Source organism: Schistocerca cancellata, chromosome 8 (assembly GCF_023864275.1).
Source record: "Schistocerca cancellata isolate TAMUIC-IGC-003103 chromosome 8, iqSchCanc2.1, whole genome shotgun sequence".
NCBI classification, from domain to species: domain Eukaryota; kingdom Metazoa; phylum Arthropoda; class Insecta; order Orthoptera; family Acrididae; genus Schistocerca; species Schistocerca cancellata.
The window spans coordinates 615,815,067-615,834,746 of NC_064633.1; the positions used below are offsets into that span (position 1 = coordinate 615,815,067).

The 19,680-nt window shown below is 46.3% G+C and overlaps 1 protein-coding gene across 4 annotated transcripts in view; it reads left to right on the forward strand.

The window, feature by feature from the left end:
* The window catches only part of LOC126095306 (transducin-like enhancer protein 4), a 468,367-nt gene that overhangs the window by 301,342 nt on the left and 147,345 nt on the right, over positions 1 to 19,680 (forward strand). For 2 of the 4 annotated variants that reach the window (XM_049910100.1, XM_049910103.1), the window contains one exon: positions 5,512 to 5,710. In XM_049910100.1, the coding sequence (XP_049766057.1) occupies positions 5,512 to 5,710 (199 nt within the window). The remainder of the gene's footprint in view (positions 1 to 5,511; positions 5,711 to 19,680) is intronic. The other 2 variants (XM_049910101.1, XM_049910102.1) reach the window with 1 other exon arrangement.

Consider the following 19,680-nt stretch of genomic DNA (forward strand, 5'->3'; position numbering starts at 1 on the left):
ACCACTTCTTGCTGGGCTGTGCTCGGACAGTATATCGGTCATTTACAGTGTAGTAACACGCGTATCAAAATTGCGCCAATGGAAAATCCCGACCATACCATTTGCATAATTAACTTTCATTTTAAGTTTGGTGCATGTTTCCAATGAAACTGTCCTCGCACCGCGCAGTGTACTACAAACTGGTTTCATCTGAACCTGTCTCGTAATGAGCATCCTCTACTTGACCTGTACATTGTAAAAACATGTAGGCGCGGCTATTGGATTGGTAATAGACAAAAATTTCCTGACACACATGCCTTTGTCTTATTGTATTACTTCCGCGTAGTGACTTCATCTTCAGATACTATTTTGCTTACTAATCTAATTTGCTCAGACACTGAGGAAGTGGAGAAGGTCGAAGAGTGTACCCACGTGTGTGAACATGAGCGCCGCAAGGCCGGTCAGCTGGCGTGGTGAAGTTGTGTGTCCGCAGGTCCCTGTGCTCTCGTGCTGGCGTCGCGGGCTGGGGTCCCGCTTCGGGTGTGTATTTCGGCTGTAATCAAACCTCTAGTGTGTTGTCGCGTGTCGGTACAGCGAGGAAAAGAGATACCACGTGTACAGATGTGCAATGAGATACGTGACATTAACTAGCCTATCGACAGACAATAAGACGTCGCTACATAGAAAGCAAAGGCTTGGTCTCTGGCCAAAGAAAACATTTAAGCTGAATAAAAACCGAAAGTACAGATATTACAGGACGAAGATGGAAGAGTTACGTATTCCTAGTTAAATGCTTGTCACATTTTCCTCGTGGTTCTGTTCCTTGATTGTTGAGTTTCATGGTCCCCATTTTTTTCGAATTGTAATATGTATCCTTGACTGGACTATACTTTCTCCTGAATTACGAAGTTATCAGTGATAAATACACGGATGGAGATTGTTACCCAAACGTTCTATAGAAATCAGAGTCTAGTTAGAGAAGTCGAACGTCGAGGTAGGCAGTTCTTCAAATAATAGTGAGATGGGCTTTTAGGCTACCCCCACTCCCCCTCCCTCCATTCCCTTCTTATTCCATCTGCAGAAGAAGCTGTAACGAAAAGCAAAAGCGAATTTGGAAAGGGAGTAGTAGTAAAATCTCCTATGTATTCCAATGACATTGTGCCCTGCCAAAGGGATGGGAAAATGCGATCGGTAAAAAGACATATCGATATTTTAGTTCTGAATAATCGATATTTTTCCGTCTCGGTCTTAACAGGTGTTTCTTTCTTTTTAGTATAACGGAGTAATAAACCAAAATGCCAATTAGCTATAGCAGCGTACTATAATTTTTCGTTTATAGCTGAAACTTTTTTGAAAAGGAGAAATTTTTATTCATAAAATTTGCATTAGTTTGAAGTATTGTACTATAATAGAAAATTTGAAAAGTGACCAGTACTATTTTAATCACCATGCCGACAGAAAGAGCAGGAAACACATGACACAACAATTGACACGGCATTGCTGAGACAATAACTTGGCTGTTGCCGTGTGTCGTGGCTTAAGGTGAGTCGGTACATGCAGTGTGCAACGCTGCACCCCACATTGCCGGGACTTCATTCGCTGAGTCCGTAACCAGATTTGGAGAAATCCGAATGATTGGCCAGTAGTTCCAAACTGCGCGGCCACAAAGAAGCCGTGTGTGCGGGGGGGGGGGGGGGGGGGGTGTTCCTGAAGGACAGTATTGACTGTCACACGCTGGAGGCCGAAGACTAGCATGTCGAGGGAGGTAGCAGGCACCCCACGAGAGGTGTTTCGGGAAGCAGTAACCACTTGTAACCTGGAACGTGAACGTGGTACGCAATTAACGAATGCCAAGTGAAAATTGAAATGTGTTTATTGCAGTGGTTTACTCGTTATTAGCTATACCCGGCCACGCTTTGCTTTGGCGCAGTCTGATTAAATGGAAAGAGAAAAAAGAGAAAGCACACGTTTCTAATATATAGCCTATGGGAATTGGAGATATACCCTAATGTCCTCATCTCCCCTGTCTCTGTCCATCTCCCCCTTTCTTCATCCACCTCGTCCTCTTTTCCCCTCTTTGTCCATCCTCTTCTCTCCCCTCTCTCTGTCTACCCCCCCCCCTCTCTCTCACCGCCCCTACCTCTCTCTCTCCCCCCTCCTTCCCTCCCTCCCTCTGTCCCCCCCTCTCTCTCTCTCCCCCCCTCTCCCCCTCTCTCTGTCCCCCTCCCTCCCTCCCTCCCTCCCTCCATCCATCACCTCTGCTTTTCCTATATCCTTTCCCCTCCCGTCTATCTCGTGTGTGTTTGTGTGTGTGGGTGTGTGTTTTCGTAACAATGTTCTCGCTTTATATATATCATATTTATATATTACATGCGTTAAAAATGTGTATATACGAGGTGTGATGGGAAAGTTTTAAAAATGGGCCTGTAATTGTACAATAGTGGTACTTACATGCTACTGTGTTAAATCTCTTTCAAAACAGTCCCCTTCTGACTGAACACACCGATCCACTTGTGGAAACGTTCCTGGAAATGTTCTTCCTGTGTTAAGGACGCTCTCCGTATTTGCCTGGATGTCTTCAACCGCGTCAAATCGCTTCCATTTCTGTGAAAGTTTCAGTTTAAGGAATAGTTAGAAGTCAGCAGGGGTCCAATCAGGGGAATATGGCGGTTGTGGAAGCACAGGAATTTTGAACTTGGTCAGAAATTCAACGATGGAGGCGTTTTTTTCCGCACCTTTTCGCACAAACGCTCAAGGACAAATTTGTAGTATTGCTCGTTAATTGTCTGTCCTCCAGGGGTAAATTCATGATGCACAATACCGGTAGAATCGAAAAAAGTCACCAACATTGTCCTCACCTTAGACCGACTTTGTCGGTCGTGGTGAACCTGGAGTCCTCCACTGCGAAGTCTGTACTTCGGTTTCAGGATCGTATCCATACATACACGATTCTTCGCCTGCAATTACCCTATTTAAGAAATCGGGATCATTTTTAGTCCGATTGATCAGTTCTTGGCACAAATGGCTCTAAGCACTATTGGACTTAACAGCTGAGATCATCAGTCCCCTAAATTTAGAACTGCTTAAACCTAACTAACCTAAGGACATCACACACATCCATGCCCGAGGCAGGATTCGAACCCGCGACCGTAGCAGCCGCGTGGTTCTGGCACACTTGAAGTCGATATTTTCTTTGGTCACTTGGGAATACTTTTGGGACGAATTTTGCAGACACTCGACACATGTTCAGATCTTCAGCTAAAATTGACTGAACTGCATAGAAACTTAAATTAAATTCATCGGCCATCTCCCTAATTGTAAGTCTACGATCAGAGAGTACTAAGTCGCGAACTTTCGAAACATTTTCATTCGTTTTTGAAGTGGAAGGACAGCCGGACCTTGGTTAATCTTCAAATGATTCGCGGCCGTTTTTAAATCTGTTGAACCAGACAAAAACACCTGACTGGCTCATACAATTATCTCCAAAAGCTGTTTTTTTGTAGTTCGTCTCAGAAGCTGATTTCTCGGTTTTAAAACAAAATTTCACACAAACTCGTTGCTCCGTTTTTACGTCCATTTTTACGCAGACAGAATCCAGCAACAAGCTCTAGCAGACCTGCACTCAACCAGCTGCCACAACGAACTGAACAAAGGAAACGCAGTTTCCTGTCACAGGGAGTTCAGGGACAAGGCAATGACTCACTCCCCACCGTCCGTGTACCTGCCCGCCAACCAGAAAGCAGTAGCGGATCCATTCTCAAAACTTTCCTATCACACCTCGTATTAGAATTAAACATTGTGCCAAAATTTCAAAGCAATCGATTAATAATGTCAGAGATACACGATTTTGAACAATACAACGTTTACTACACCACTGGCCATTAAAATTGCTACATCACGATGATTTGCTACAGACGTGAAACTTAACCGACAGGAAGAAGATGCTGTGATATGCAAGTGATCAGCTTTTCAGAGCATTCACACAAGGTAGGCGCCGGGGGCGACACCTACGTGCTGACATGAGGAAAGCTTCCAACCGACTTCTCATACACAAACAGCAATTAACAGGCGTTGCCTGGTGAAACGTTGTTGTGATGCCTCGTGTAAGGAGGAGAAATGCGCCCCACACCTTTCCGACTTTGATAAGGGTCGGACTGTGGCCTACAGCAATTGCGTTTTATCGTATCTCGTCATTGCTGCTCGTGTTGGCCGAGATCCAATGACTGTTAGCAGAATATGGAATCGGTGGGTTCAGGTGGGTAATACGGAACGCCGTGCTGGATCCCAACGGCCTCGTATCACCAGCAGTCGAGATGACAGGGATCTTATCCGTATGGCTGTAACGGATCGTGCAGCCACGTCTCGATCCTTGAGTCAACATATGGGAACGTTTACAAGACAACAACCATCTGCACGAACAGTTCGACTACGTTTGCAGCAGCATGGACTATCAGGTCTGAGACCATGGCTGCGGTTACCCTTGACGCTGCATCACAGACAGGAGCGCCTGCGATGGTGTACTCAACGACGAACCTGGGTGCACGAATGGCAAAAGGTCATTTTTTCGGATGAATCAAGGTTCTGTTTACAGCATCATGATGGTCGCATCCGTGTTTGGTGACATCGCGGTGAATGCACTTTGGAAGCGTGTATTCGTCATCGCCATACTGGCGTATCACCGGCGTCATGGTATGGGGTGCCATTGGTTACACGTGTCGGTCACCTCTCGTTCGGATTGACGGCACTTTGAACAGTGGAAGTTACATTTCAGATGTGTTACGACCCGTGGCTCTACCCTGCGAAACCGTACATTTCAGCAGCATAATGCACGACCGCATGTTGTAGGTCCTGTAGGGGCCTTTCTGGATACAGAAAATGTTCGTCTGCTGCCCTGGCCAGCACATTCTCCAGGTCTCTCACCAAGTGAAAACGTGTGGTCAATGGTGGCCGAGCAACTGGCTCGTCACAGTACGCCAGTCACTACTCTCGATGAACTGTGGTATCGTGTTGAAGCTGCACGGGCAGCTGTACCTGTACACGCCACCCAAGCTGTGTTTGACTCAATGGCCAGGCGTATCGAGGCCGTTATTGCGGCCAGAGGTGGATGTTCTGGGTGCTGATTTTTCAGGATCTATGCACCCAAATTGCGTGAAAATGTAATCACGTGTCAGTTCTAGTATAGTATATTTGTCCAATGAATACCCGTTTACCATCTGCATCTCTTCTCGGTGTAGCAATTTTAATGGCCAGTAGTGTTTTTCGTTTATGTAGATTTCGCTTCCTGAAATGCTTAACGGTGTCAACCGGTAAGTGTCGTGTGATTGCGGCTGCCGACCTTGCGAGTGGTGCTCGCTCCGGCGCCACGTACGGTAAAGTTTTCGCCGAGGCTCCGAGGAATGCCGAAGCGGGCCAGCCGCTGGCAGGCACGAAAACGTTACCTTGCGTGGCGCCGAGTGGGCACCAGTGACGTCAGAGTGTCGGAGCCAGAACGCTGCGGACGTGCGGAGTGAGAGGGCGCGGCCCGTGTTGCAGCAGCAGATGCACGCGCAGCAGCTGCCGCACGCCGCCCACGCGCCGCCGCTGCCCATGATGCCGCACCCCGGGCCGCCCAACGCCGCCGCCGCGTCGCTGCTCGGCCTCTCCGGGGCGCTGGCCGCGCCGCCCGGACACCCGCTCGCCATGCTGGGCGCCGCCAAGCCGGACCTGCACCGCGACGACAAGCCGGCGCCCGGTCAGTACCTGCCTGGCTCTGCTCTGGGGGGGAACAACACTACACCTTTCCTTGGCGCCTAAAAACAAGTCCTGATCACGGCTAGTTGTGTGGTGGCTTGGGGCCTGTCAGCGCGTGTTACTTTGCCATCTCTCCCTCCTCCTTTACACACACACACACACACACACACACACACACACACACACAGTCACTCACTCACACACAGTATCTTTCTCTCTCTCTCCCCCCCCCCATTCTCTCTCCCCCCCATTCTCTCTCCCCCCTCTACCCCCCCCCCCCCCGTCTCTCTACCCCCCTCTCTCTCTCTCTCTCTCTCTCTCTCTCTCTCTCTCTCTCTACTAGCCTCTTATGTCGAAATCTTCCCGTCTCTTCTATATCTTGTTACGCAACCTCCCCTTAGTATTTCTATCTCTTCCTTAATAACAACAAATGAAATCTTCCCTTTAAAATTAATTCTGTTTCTCAATAATAACAAGTGCAGTCTACGCATACAAATTTAATTGCTGCTTATTAGAAGTGATTTGATGATTAATTCGACCAAACATAGAATGTGTCGTCGTCGTTGCCTTCAGACCTGCAATAACCCAAAACTGCTCCTTATCTTTTTTACTGTTACTGGATCGCCATCTGACTGCTACATCGAACTGCGACATCAATATACTTACTCTGTTTTACTATACTCTCTTAGCTGCTGGTGGAATGTCATAGTAAGTGGCTGTATTTATTACCAAAGCTGACGTTATTCTTTAATAGCATAGCTGACGTTATTCTTTAATTAATTTCATTCAAGTTAGGTAATTCATAGTTTTTTTCTTGACAACAATAAAATTTTGCACAGTTTTTCGTTGATGGTTTTTGGGATGGATTATAATCAGTAATGCAGTATTGCTGGCAAAAATTAATTATATTGTGAAATCGATTCTTCATATATTTACTGTTGGTAATAAAATGATTTTACAAACGTTCAAATGGGACTCACTTTTTACAATAATCTTACAAATAGCATTGCGCAAACATACCTTCAGTAGTCTTGAGTTTCTCGAAAAAATAATCAGTAATATTGGTTCCTCTTATGATAATAGTTAGCTGATGTCTCTGTACATCCGTTTATAATCTCTTGTAAATCATAGCTGGTGGCTGGCAGGCACACCGCTCCTCTCAACCTTTCGCTTCAGACCTGCTACCGTGTCGCTTACTACTGACTCCCTACGAACGCTAAAGTGCGGTCTCTCCCGCCAACAATGCTTTCTGGTGCAGGCAATCCCTGCTGCCATTACACAAACGTATCAATGCGCAGTCTTTCCCGCTCTTTTCTTAAAATGTATCCATACACGGTCTCTCCCGCCCTTTTTAAAATTATACCAATGTGCGGTCTGTCCCGCCAACAATACTTTGGTGCAGACATTCCCTGCTACCATAATTATTTCCAAAATAACAAGTATTAATTCTTCCTACTTAATCCTATAAATAAAATATAAACATCTTTCATAAATTGTGGTTTGACTATAGATATATACACGTTTTACAAAGTTTATAGCTGGAGTAAGCATTGGGATTTCAATATGTGGTGTACCCAATTTATCTTTCACCGAGCGAGATGGCGTAATGGCTAGCACACTGGACTCGCATTCGGAAGGACGACTGTTCAAACCCACGTCCGACCATCCTGACAGGTTTTCCGTGATTTCCCTAAATCGCTTCAGGCAAATACCGCGATCATTCGTTTGAAAGGGCATCCTTCCCTAATCCGATGGGACCTATGACCTCGCTGTTTGGTTCCCTGTCCCAAACAAACCAACCAATTTATCTTTGTTTTACTTACTACACCTAACAAGGGAATAGTCCCATCCCCCTCAGACTTAATGGTAAAATTGCCCAGTAGACAGACCGTCCGAAACTGAACACAGCTCAAGGATGAAAACAGCAAGAAGGTGCGCTGAACTTCGAAGAAAGAAGCAAAGTAGGCACAGCGAGCGGTCCAAGCTCGGCACGTGCGACATCGAGCGAACTGCGTGAATAACGTTGCCCTGGTTGTGTTTTCGCGGTATTGGACTGCTAAGCGAGAGGTCAGTGTTCAAATCCCTTTCGTGCCCCCTTTTTTTACACAAAATTATCATCTTTCCGTTCGGTCATCGACGTGTCTGTTCTCCTACATTTGTCTTGGCAACTGTTAAACTATCCATTGGGTACAGAATATGAGTCACGTGGTAAGAATGTATTACTGTCGCAAGTGAATTTGATGTATTGTGAGAGCAGGCGAGATGGCGCCTAGATCTCTTACAGAAATTAAAACAACAAATAAACGGGTGTGAACAATGTTACAAAAGAAGACTGCTCTTCGTCTGGCGTTTATTAATAAATGTGCTACTTGCAGAAAAAATGTCTGTCCAAAGGAGCCCAGAGGGAATTGGACGGGCAGCGGGTGGGCAGAAATCGACGTCCAGCGATGGTGTCCGCTGGCGTTCAGCTGTGCCTTGTTGTGACCGATGTGCTGTGCCTGTGCGGGATGCAGACAGTTTCCCGTCAGTTTTTACCGTCTGACAATCGTGTGTTATACTTTCATATGTTGATGGTTCACTTAAAATTGTGACTTCCCAAAGCTTCATCTGCATCGTCGGCACGAAGACGGAGCGCTTTTCAGCACTACACTACACTACACTACACTATTGCACTTCTTAATGTAACTGACGTACTTCCACTGCACAAACGTTTCTCCGTAGATTTAAACAGTGTACCTTGAATACAATATGGCGGCCTTGCAATAAATTTAACTTCTTGCATTGTGAAACAAATGACTCCGAAAATATCGGTATCGCGAATATCGATGGAAGTTCAAATGGTTCAAATGGCTCTGAGCACTATGGGGCTTAACATCTATGGTCATCAGTCCCCTAGAACTTAGAACTACTTAAACCTAACTAACCTAAGTACAGCACGCAACACCCAGCCATCACGAGGCAGAGAAAATCCCTGACCCCGCCGGGAATCGAACCCGGGAACCCGGGCGTGGGAAGCGAGAACGCTACAGCACGACCACGAGATGCGGGCATCGATGGAAGTAAATGATTATCCATAGTCATCCACATACTGCAAGGGTGCCGTATTGTATTTAAGGTATACTGTTGACATTTATGGACAGACGTTGTTACAGCGAAAGTACGTCGAAAACAGTGTTAGATTGGAGTGCAACCGTGTCGTGTTAAAAAACACTTCCGTCAGTGTGCCAGTGATGCAGATAAAGCTTCGGGACGTCACAATTGAAAGTGAACAACCGACACATAAAAAGCACATGACACGGTTATAACAGCAGAAGACAACACTGGACGTCGATTTCTGGCCACCCGTGCCCGCCCCCTCTCTTCCGCTCAAACTCTCCAACAGGAACAGCGAATAAACAGTTCTACATTAGCTCAGACTGATACGCCTGAGATCAGCAAAACATGCTTGAAACGCATTCCAAGTGTTTAACTGTAATAAAATAAAAGTGATTGGTTGCAGAAAAAGTACAAAAAAAAAGGTAAACATTCGAGATCCAAACTCCACTACGGCACGGCCAGGAAGTTTCAAATCAGCGGACTCTCCGCTGCAGAGTTTTCTACAATCCTACATTTCCAGTTTTTCTACTCTCGAAACTTCCTGGCAGATTAAAAATGTGTGCCGGACCGAGACTCGAACTCGGCACCTTTGCCTTTCGCGGGCAAGGTCTCTACCATCTGAGCTACCCGAGCACGACTGACGCCACGTCCTCACAGCTTTACTTCTGCCAGTACCTCACCTCCTACTCTGCAAACTTCCCGAGTTCGAGTCTCGGTCCGGCACACAGTTTTAATCTGCCAGGAAGTTTCATATCAGCGCACACTCCGCTGCAGAGTGAAAATCTCATTCTGGAAACTTGTCCACTTTTCTTTATACACGTTTTCGCGTCGTCCAAACTGTGCACCGTATAGCTCTATGCTCCACATGTAGCAAAAAAATGGCTCTGACCGCTATGGGACTTAACATCGGAGGTCATCAGTCCTCTAAAACTTAGAACTACTTAAACCCAACCATCCTAAGGACATCACACACATCCGTGCCCGAGGCAGGATTCGAATCTGCGACCGTAGCGGTCGCGATGTTCCACACTGAAGCGCCTAGGACCGCTCGGCCACCACGGCGCCCACATGTAGCGTTTGTCTAAAACTAAAAGGCTTCTAAATTATTGTTAAAACAGACTGTTGCTCCATCAGACTCTCATGTTAGATCGTCGACCACTTCCCATCAACTACTAATAAAAGATCTCGTCCGTGCCGCATGTTCAGTACGTTACTGAACCGTTCTGGTCCGGAAAGGAGCACAGGTGAAATTTTAGAGGTAACAAAATGTTTCGTCTCGGACGCTCCAGAGTACTCCCGGTCGCAGCCCTCCTCAAGGCGGGGATCACGTGGCCGCCATTGATCCCCTTTGAGCGTCGAATAACGGACGCCTTCTTGCCGGCACTTGCCGAGTAGCGCGGCGCGCCGAGTGGCGCCCTAAGACGCGCTGGAGAGGCCTGCTGCTGCCGCTGCTGCCGCTGCTGCTGGTGTCCTCTGGTGTCACGGCCGCTCCCTCCTCCGCTGTGGCTGGCCCACGTGCGGCGCAAGCAGTCTCCGGAAGTCGTGCGCCGCGCCGAGCAGTTGTCTGGCACTTCGTAACGACCACGAGGGCTCGTCTGTTACGGAGGGAGGTGGAAACAGGAGGGAAGAAGCGTGTAAATGCATCACACGGGAATACTACACGAGAGAGCCTTTGTTTGCTCACACGCCTGTGCGCCTACTTCTGTATGCTGACGGTATTACGGCATCGCCAGAAGTGCCGGGCGAGCATCGCGGATGATACACCTGCCTTCGTGTACCGACGGTTTTCGTGATGCTACTGTAAATATTCTTCGAAAGAGGGTCCTTGGGAGGGGGCAGCGACATTTTCATAAAAAAGTGTTTCCAGTTCGACGTCATGAAATTCACTACAGAAGAATCTACAAAACATAGTTGAAAAGCTGCTTCAGGCTACTACAACGCTTTTTGATAGTGATGCTTTGTTTTCAGTACCGTGTTTCGAGAAAATAAAATTCGCACGAAGCAGTTTTGCCTCCTCGGTATTTGTTGCCATACAGACCAGCCAGCTCTGTTGTTCCCTCTCACCGAGCCGCGGCGCGCACTGCTTCTCGGACTGGACCCTCGCTGGGGAGATCACATTTCCGTCCGACTGAAGAATTCGGTCCTCAGTGGTTCCACCATTACAACTGAACGTAACACGGTCGAAAGGAGTGTGTTTGCACTGTGCTGTGGCATGTATTGAAAGAACTACTACTTCACCAGCAGAACAAAAATATGTGTGTGAAATCTTATAAGGCTTAACTGTTAAGGTCGTCAGTCCCCAAGCTTACACCCTACTTAACCTAAAAGAAGGACAAACGCACACACCCGTGCCCGAGGGAGGACTCGAACCTCCGCCCGGACCAGCCGCTCAGCCCCTCACCAGCAGAACAGCGAGACACACTGCCACTGCAGATGCTCCAATATACAGACAGTGTCGTTGTAGTTAAACTGTCGCTACTTGTGAGAGCTGCTATGAGAAACGATTGATCGTAGGACAATATAATTTTGTGGAAACATTTGCAAGGACAGGCGGAATAGGAATAACGCATAAACTATTGACCCCTAGAACTTACCTAAGGACATCACGCACATCCATGCGCGAGTCGGGATTCGAACCTGCGACCGTAGCGCTCGCGCGATTCCACACTGAAGCGCCTAGAACCGCTCGGCCACATCGGCCGGCTCAAGACAGGTAACACTTTTTAATTGCGTACCGTTTCTGCGTTCCAGGTTACAGAAGTTTCTCAGTGTAACGACTATTTGCTTCCACGGCAGCCTGGAACCGCACTGTGGATACCATTTCACAATTGCTAGAAACCCTTCCGAACTGTGGACCGTGGAATATTCGGCTGTCGTGATACAGTCGTGCAGTGCTCGAAGATCGCACATTCCGTTCAGCATTCCCAGGGTTGGCAATGGTTATTTCAACAACAATTTTGTGGCACAGTTGGCAGTCAACCTCTCCCAGCAGCAATTCCCGAGTCACCAGTGAATTCGAACTTCCAAATCATGTTCTCGAACCCCGGTGAGGAAACACGACCGTACCATATTCTATCCTTTTACGGATCAATACTCGTGAACAACTGCAGCAGTGTTGCTGTTGGTTTATCAAAACAGCTTTACGAGTGAAGCCCTGCTCACCACGCCTAGACCAATGCCGACTGTCCGTAACTGCAGTGCACGCTGACCCTTGTGTTTGCGAGGCCCACGAGAAAGACAGGCCGCGGCGCGTACGTCACGGACGTAGTCCTGAACTCGCTCGCTCGTTCAGCTCAGCAGTCAAAATGCGTTTCTAAATCTGTTAACTCGCAGCTCGGCGTGTAAGTACTAACGAGAATTGCATCTTCCACTGGAATCCGCTGTTATGAAGTCTTACTGATTAACAGTATACAGCAAAATTTAATTTAAGATCAATACTCGATATAAATGGTATAACGACGAGATTGTAGCATTTAGTCTCTTCTGCTTAACAATACTCATTAAATGCTGGAAGTGGTGCCTTATGCAACTGATAATCATTTTAGCACGATTTGATTTTATTGTACGTCAGTACAGCCGTAACAAATTACAAGTAGGCCCACGGACTTCCCATTATTATAGAACTAATAACAGTAAGATTCCATAATAGCGGATTCCAGTAGAAGATTCAGTTTTCGTTTGTACGGAGTCAACAGGTGTAGAAAGGTAGTTTGTCTGCTGATTTGATCGAGGGCAGGATACCTTCGTGACGTACGCGCCGCGGCCCGTCTTTCTCGTAGGCCTCGTCGTGTTTCAACCGTACGTCGGCTTGCCAGTGCCGGTGGCTAAGGCAAGTCATGACATTATCACTGCTAACAACGAAAATCGTGCAGCACACGGTTTGAATATCATTCCTACGAAGTGGAGTGCCCATTTGGTAAATAGTCTTCCGTCTACACTGGCTCAGGTAGTGAAAGTTTAATGATAGCCACCCTGTACTGAAGCGGAACGCGTCTGGAAATAGGAAATAAATACACTGGATTTATACGATTGGGTATTTACGTAAAAAAAATTATTCGTTTAGAACCCACAATAAAATTTGTTCAAAACTTACTCACCAAAATTACTGAGATTTCACGGTGTGTCTACGACCGTGATGTGAGAACGTGGAAATCGCTTGCTGTGCCCTGATATCGTCGGAGGTGGTTTTACGGATGTTCGGGATCGCCGTGTGCTTCAGAGGGATTAGATGAAGGCAGCTGGTGAACTCAGTGGTGACTCGTGCCCGAAGAACCGCGGCGGTTCGCCGGGATTGGAGCGCGAGGGTTGGAAGTTGGAGGCAGAGAGAGCCGACTCGGTCTGAAACGCTCGCCCGGACCTCGCCCCGCCACCGACAATAAGGGCGGCCGGCGCCTTTGTGGGCTGCAGCTGGCGAGCACTCCCTGCTGGCCGCTGAGGGGGCTCCGTGCTGCCTGCATGCGGCACCTCGCCCTCACATCTCTCATCAGCCGCGCTTCTGCTGGACAGTGATTTCCGAATGTTTCGTCTCTCAAAAAAAAAAAAAAAAAAAAAGCCCCACATTCTCGATTGAAAGTTCTGACTTTGAGAAGACAGAAGGAGCAATCTGTTTTACTTGCCAAAAACACTCTAAAGCCAAGAGCACGTAAATATTTCTTTATTTAAAACAGTCGGTTTCGGCGTACTTTGCTGTCATCTTCAGGTCTCAAAGACTCTTTTTGTTATGAAACGTGTTCATTTTAAGTTGGTCCGCGAGCAAAGTTTTTATTCACATGACAGCTTGGCGTGAGATCCAATTTAAAATGAACACGTTTCGTATCGAAAAGTTCTTTTAAAACCTGAAGATGACAGCAAAGTCTGTCGAAACCGCTCGTTATGCCAACTTACCGTTAGAAATTTTTTAGCAAGTCTTCATTCATCAATAAAGTTTCTTCTGAATAATTTTGATCATGCGTCTTCGTGTGGTACGTGTGGAAGCCACTCTGCTGTGGCACACGGAACGCGCTTTGTCCACGGCTGCACGCGTTCCTACCGCATCCATTCATTTCATTCCTTTAAGCCCACGTGCTTCGAAATCACCCCAACCTCACACCGCTGCATCTCTCTGATAACGTCTACTTCGGGACTTTTATCCAACAAGTACTTCACATCGCTAATAAATTTTTACCTGCTGTGTTTTACTTCAGGCAACTACAGAAAAATCAACGATACAATTTGAGAAAAAAGTGCCAGCCTGGAGTGGCCGAGCGGTTCTAGGCGCTTCAGTCTGGAACCGCGCGACCGCTACGGTCGCAGGTTCGAATCCTGCCTCGGGCATGGATGTGTGTGATGTCCTTAGGTTAATTAGGTTTAAGTAGTTCTAGGGGACTGATGACCTCAGATGTTAAGCCCCATTTGAGAAAAAAAGTATCTCATGTCTATCTCTTTTGCATTGAGTGTTTAGTGACAGCGCCAAGTCAGTAGCTTTGTGGGTTGCATAAAACACAGCAAGTGTGTGGAACCCATGCCACGAATGGTCACACATCGAAAATTTGTTTGGCGTGTGGCAGAGCGTCAATAATTGCTGATAAACCAGAACTGCATTGACAGACACGAAAGCGTGCTTTGTTTCAAGAACTAAAATTGAGGACTCTTCGAAATAAATTCGAGCACCTTACGCATAGCTCTCAGTTGAAGGCAACGGGAAGAACCCTAAAACGTCGTACAATGAGAAATACCCTCTGTCGGCAAATCGTAGTTATTTTTGCAGAGTATGGGTGTGGACGTAGAATCCTTACTATAAAATCGTCTGTTTCTGATTGGTATTCCGATGGAAATACATCGGTACAACTGCAATACTGTACCAGCAGTAGCCCAGTGCGGGGACAGGTTTCCATACCGTTGCTCGTGTGTATACGTTTGCATTATGTTATCATTTTTTGCGTCGGAACTACGGTACAACTTAGAGTTCAGTTTTTTGTGCTGAGACGTAATAGATCATAGGAAATAACTGAGTTACACCCGCTGATTCTGCTCGTGTTTATAAAGATTTTACGGTGCCGAGTTGCGAATCCCCCTAGATATTCCCATGTGCCATTTCCTTTTTCACTAGCCCCAAATTGCTGACATATGGTTGAAGAACTTTCATTGCCTCATCCTGCCTTCTACTGATAGGGACATGTAAGTAAGACGAGAAAGAATAAAAAGCAGCAAATGCGCTGATCATATGTTGTGCTAACAGAAACGGAGGAAGATCCGTAGGCAAGGATGGAAAATACTGTAAGTTTGGTTAAGGAATTTGGAATGAAACTGAACAATGGCAAGACCAAAATGATGAGAATCGCAAAAAGCAATGACACATTTAATATATCACTAGATGGAATGGTATTATGGAAGAGGATCACCAAATGTTTTGTTTGGGGTGTATGTCGTGTGGTTCTGAAACGTGGGCACTCAGAAACAACAAAAGTATTTAGAAAGTTAGAAGACTGAAGAAAGTGACATGGATGGACAGACTGCGAAATGAGGTGCCGAACAAGGAAGGAGAGGAACTTGATGAGGGTCGTACAGAAGAGGAAAACGCAGTCGATAGGACACTCGTCACGTAGGAATTGTCTACTACAGAGAATCGTGGAGGGAAATGAAGGAAAAAGAGGGACAGCAAGATGGTGCTCTGTAATTCTAACATGTGTGTAGAGACGAAATAGTTACAAAGAAATGAAGGAAGATGGTCGGGACAGAGAGGTATGGAGGACGTCCAGTTGATACCTGCCTGAGGACAGATGTACTGAAAGTAGAGGCATTTGAATAATCTCTGTAATCGGCTTTGGTTCGCTGCAGATTAAAGTAGGGAACTATGGAAGAGATTACGTCGTGAATTACATACTTAAGAAGTTGACCAGCAGATGGACTCTCAGCTGTGGGTGCTTACTCAGTACGTCGCCAGACGGATCGAGAGCTTGCAGTAGGAGATGACGTAGACGTCTAACCGGTAATAGCTGTAAAAGTTTTGACAGTGGCTGAAAACAAAATTAAAACGAAACTCTCAATTAACAAACGGTGATGCTCCTCCGGCACAAGGCTTATTTCATGATTTCGTTAGACTGAGATCTGCTGCATATACGTTTCAGTGTGTGCACGTTTAAATGAGTGCTCGTTGGAAAAGTCTCTCCTCGACTGTAGCACCTCCTACAAGACCCTTTGCCAGTAGCTAATGTAGTTCGGCGAGCTCGGGCGGCTAAGAAAGAAAAACCGAGGCAGGGGGAGAGACACTGGGCGCTCGCAGCCGCCGACAAAGAAATTTCATTAAGGTAGTTTATAGTGCGAGGCGGCGAGTAATTTGCAAGCGCTGCCTGACAAGATTGAGGGTGACCCGGGAGCCAGGGCCTGCTGGAAGAAATTCCGGGCAGGAAGGCCGCGGGCTCGATGGGGAGTTGTCATAGCAACGCGCCGGTACAGTCCCGCTCCCAACACGACTGACCTCCGATCCGTACGGCGCCGCCGCTCCAGGGAAAGGGCGCCCCTAGAAGCCCACAGGGCACTGTTATACTGCTTTATTTGCATATAGCGCCCTGCATACGGCCACATTACTTGCTGGCAATACTACTTTGCCAAAACATTCAGTACACTGAAGCGACGAATAATATTGCCAGTTGACAACGCAATTTCACAACGTTAAGACGTTGAACATACAAAATAAAGCGTGTACCGCAATTGTAGTATTAACTATAACTGGCAAGAAACAACAAAAAAACAGCCAAAAACAGGAAATGAGTCCGAGAATGGCTGGAAACGAGGGGCGACCTCTTTCTCGTGTTAACTAACTGACTGACAAATCAGAACCGAGAGCCCGAAAGATTCCGCAATTTTCGGATGCGTTGTACCAAAAATTACTAAGGTTGAAACAACATAAAACACACGTTAATGAGAAAAGATTACGATTAGTTTTGAGATGTTTGGCGACAGGCACGTCATTCGAAAGCTTTTAGTGCTGTAATAGTAACAGATACAACTAGCGAAATTGTTAAGGGAGTCTATGAAGAAACTGTGTCCTGCAGTCATATATTAAGCTTATTAACGTAAAGCGTTTTTTAACGTTTTCAGATAATTTTGTGAGACTACAATGCATTTCGCAGACCTCTTCATACTGCATATATGTGATCTACTTTTCGAAATGGAAGCCTTTTTCCTCACTGCTGCGTAATTTGTCGAATTAATAGTACGTTTAAAATTTTTCAAAAAGCCATAAATAAAATGACTACCGCTGTTTAGTCTGAATGTTCAGTAAGTCTTCACAGGCCTCATTTTAATTTTTTTTCCGTATATTCCTTTGAATATTGATTTAACGGGGATTATTGTTTTTGTAGTACTCGATAAATTTAGCCACCAGTTCTTTGTTCAATTTAGGACGTAGGGCACTGAAGCGCGAACTTCTTACGAGAGACAAAGGCGAACTGAAAACAGAAACAATTCACAATAACGCTCTGTGACTGGTTCATGAAGCTCTGTCAACATTTGAACGTGGATTATAGTCAAACCGTCAATACACGACCCCACACGCACAGTACGTACTGAGAATATTCAGACTGTTTTAGGGGAATCAGTACTGCTCGTCAATATTTCATGTAATGACAGCATGTCAGTATCAGTCCTCAGGCGGTGATGGTTTGGCAAAGTTATCGAACGTGTGAGGGCCGTTGATGCAACAAGAAAGACATGTTCGTACACTTCCGTACGCTCTCTCTTACCTCTTACCCCTAACGAAACAGGTGATGGAGACAGTAGAACTTTCGCACAGTCCTAGAAATGCCACAGATTACAAGAGAACAGCGATTTTCATTCAGCTTCCTCGATCCTCTCTGTTGCTGCAGCGACTTAATACCAACATAGCAGCGTATCTGTCAGCTCCAGAGATGTCTTCAGAAGAGCACAAAATACTGCAACGGCACTCGAAAATAGACGGCACTAGCGTCTGGTATGCGACGCACCGCACATTTCCAGAACCCTTCAAACTAGTACGAGATTTCTATCTGCCACCCGTACTCGTGAATTCACATTTACGTTCACTTCCATATAGTTTTGTGAAATTACTCATAGGCATGTAATCGATGTCACACGGTCCACGAACTTGACACCCTTTTTTTAGCATAGGATTATGCAGCCAGCCGGTTTTTAATAACTGTTTAGTACATTGCCTAGGTTTCGACACCTACTACTCAGAATTTAACTTTGATAAACCTTAAAATTACATTGCGAACAGGGAATAGTCAGAATTCAGAGCAGCTGTGCTCGAGTCAAAAATAAAATAGAACATTCGAGCCTTTGCCAAGTGTGCCTAACTAGGTTCATCATCAGTCTGACCATTCCCTTTTCGCAGTGTAATTTTACGGTTTATCAAAATTTCATTCTGATGAAGACACCCTTAGTAGGTGTCGAAACCTCGCTCAATGAACCAGTTATTTGCAACCTGTTGGCTGTATAATCCTATGTTGAAACTAATATACGGTTGCTGAGTAACAGCCGTGTTTAAAACTGTGAAACTTAACACTGTAATCTTCCGTTCGGTGACACCTGTGCGTCCCATTTAAAGAGTGCTGCCAGAACTAAACATATGTTTCACCCGCCTCACGTTTGAGCGTCATTACAGGTCAAAGCACAGATACGCCCTTGTTTCGGCCAAGTTTTCTGCCTTTGAAATCAGAAACTAATATCAGCGGTATAATGGACGACTGTAACAATCGTAGTAAAGCATGCGGAGAGCCAATGAAAAGAAGAGGGGCAAATATTTCGCTAATACATATTTCAGATAACAAGCCTGCGAGGAAATTGTGGAAAAAAGGTGAGAATCAGACTAGTGTGTAGCATCAAAATTAAATCTTTGTGCTCGTATTCTTCAGAGTTCGCTGTAGAGAGGCGGCCAGTGGTTGCGTATTACGCATGGAGAAGGAGAAGAGTAGGTGGGAAACTCTAGCCTAATAACTCCGACTGGACGAGATGGCGCCGGTAATGCCAGGGCCCGCTGCCCTTAAGCAAAGGCCAAGGGCGGTGTTTAAAAAAATGCCAGCCCCGTCACCTTTTACAGTGTGTTGCACAGTTCCTGGGCAGTAACTGACCGGGGACCGAGTACAGTCGATGGCGCGATGTAATTGCTGCCGCTTCTCGCTGTTCCAGTAGCGCCCCGTAAGCAGCCGGCTTTTACTGTGCATTTCAAAACATTTCGCTCTGGAAATGGTGCAATATGTGGAACTACATTCAGATACTCACTCACTCCTCTAGATCGAGCTGTCGCCAAGTTAGCTTTTGGGACCAACGCCGCAGTGTTTTACTGGCCGTGGTTCAGCTGCCGCTGGCACGCACGCTTCTGACGTCCTCCGACAGATGTCACGACTTAATCGAGCCGGTTGCAGCAGTTTTAACGCGCACTGCGAACCTCGGTCCAGTCTGTGATTAAAAAATCGTGCAAAAAAAAAGTTGTTCCGCTACCAACGGTGGAGAGCAATTGGATGAATGCTGGATGTGCTGATAAAACAGAAGCTTCTGTTCATCATCATCATTTAAGACTGATTATGCCTTTCAGCGTTCAGTCTGGAGCATAGCCCCCCTTATACAGTTTCTCCATGATCCCCTATTCAGTGGTAACATTGGTGCCTCCTCTGATGTTAAACCTATTACTTCAAAATCATTCTTAACCGAATCCAGGTACCTTCTCCTCGGTCTGCCCCGACTCCTCCTACCCTCTACTGCTGAATCCATGAGTGTCTTGGGTAACCTTGCTTCTCCCATGCGTGTAACATGACCCCACCATCTAAGCCTGTTCGCCCTGACTGCTACATCTATAGAGTTCATTCCCAGTTTTTCTTTGATTTCCTCATTGTGGACACCCTCCTGCCATTGTTCCCA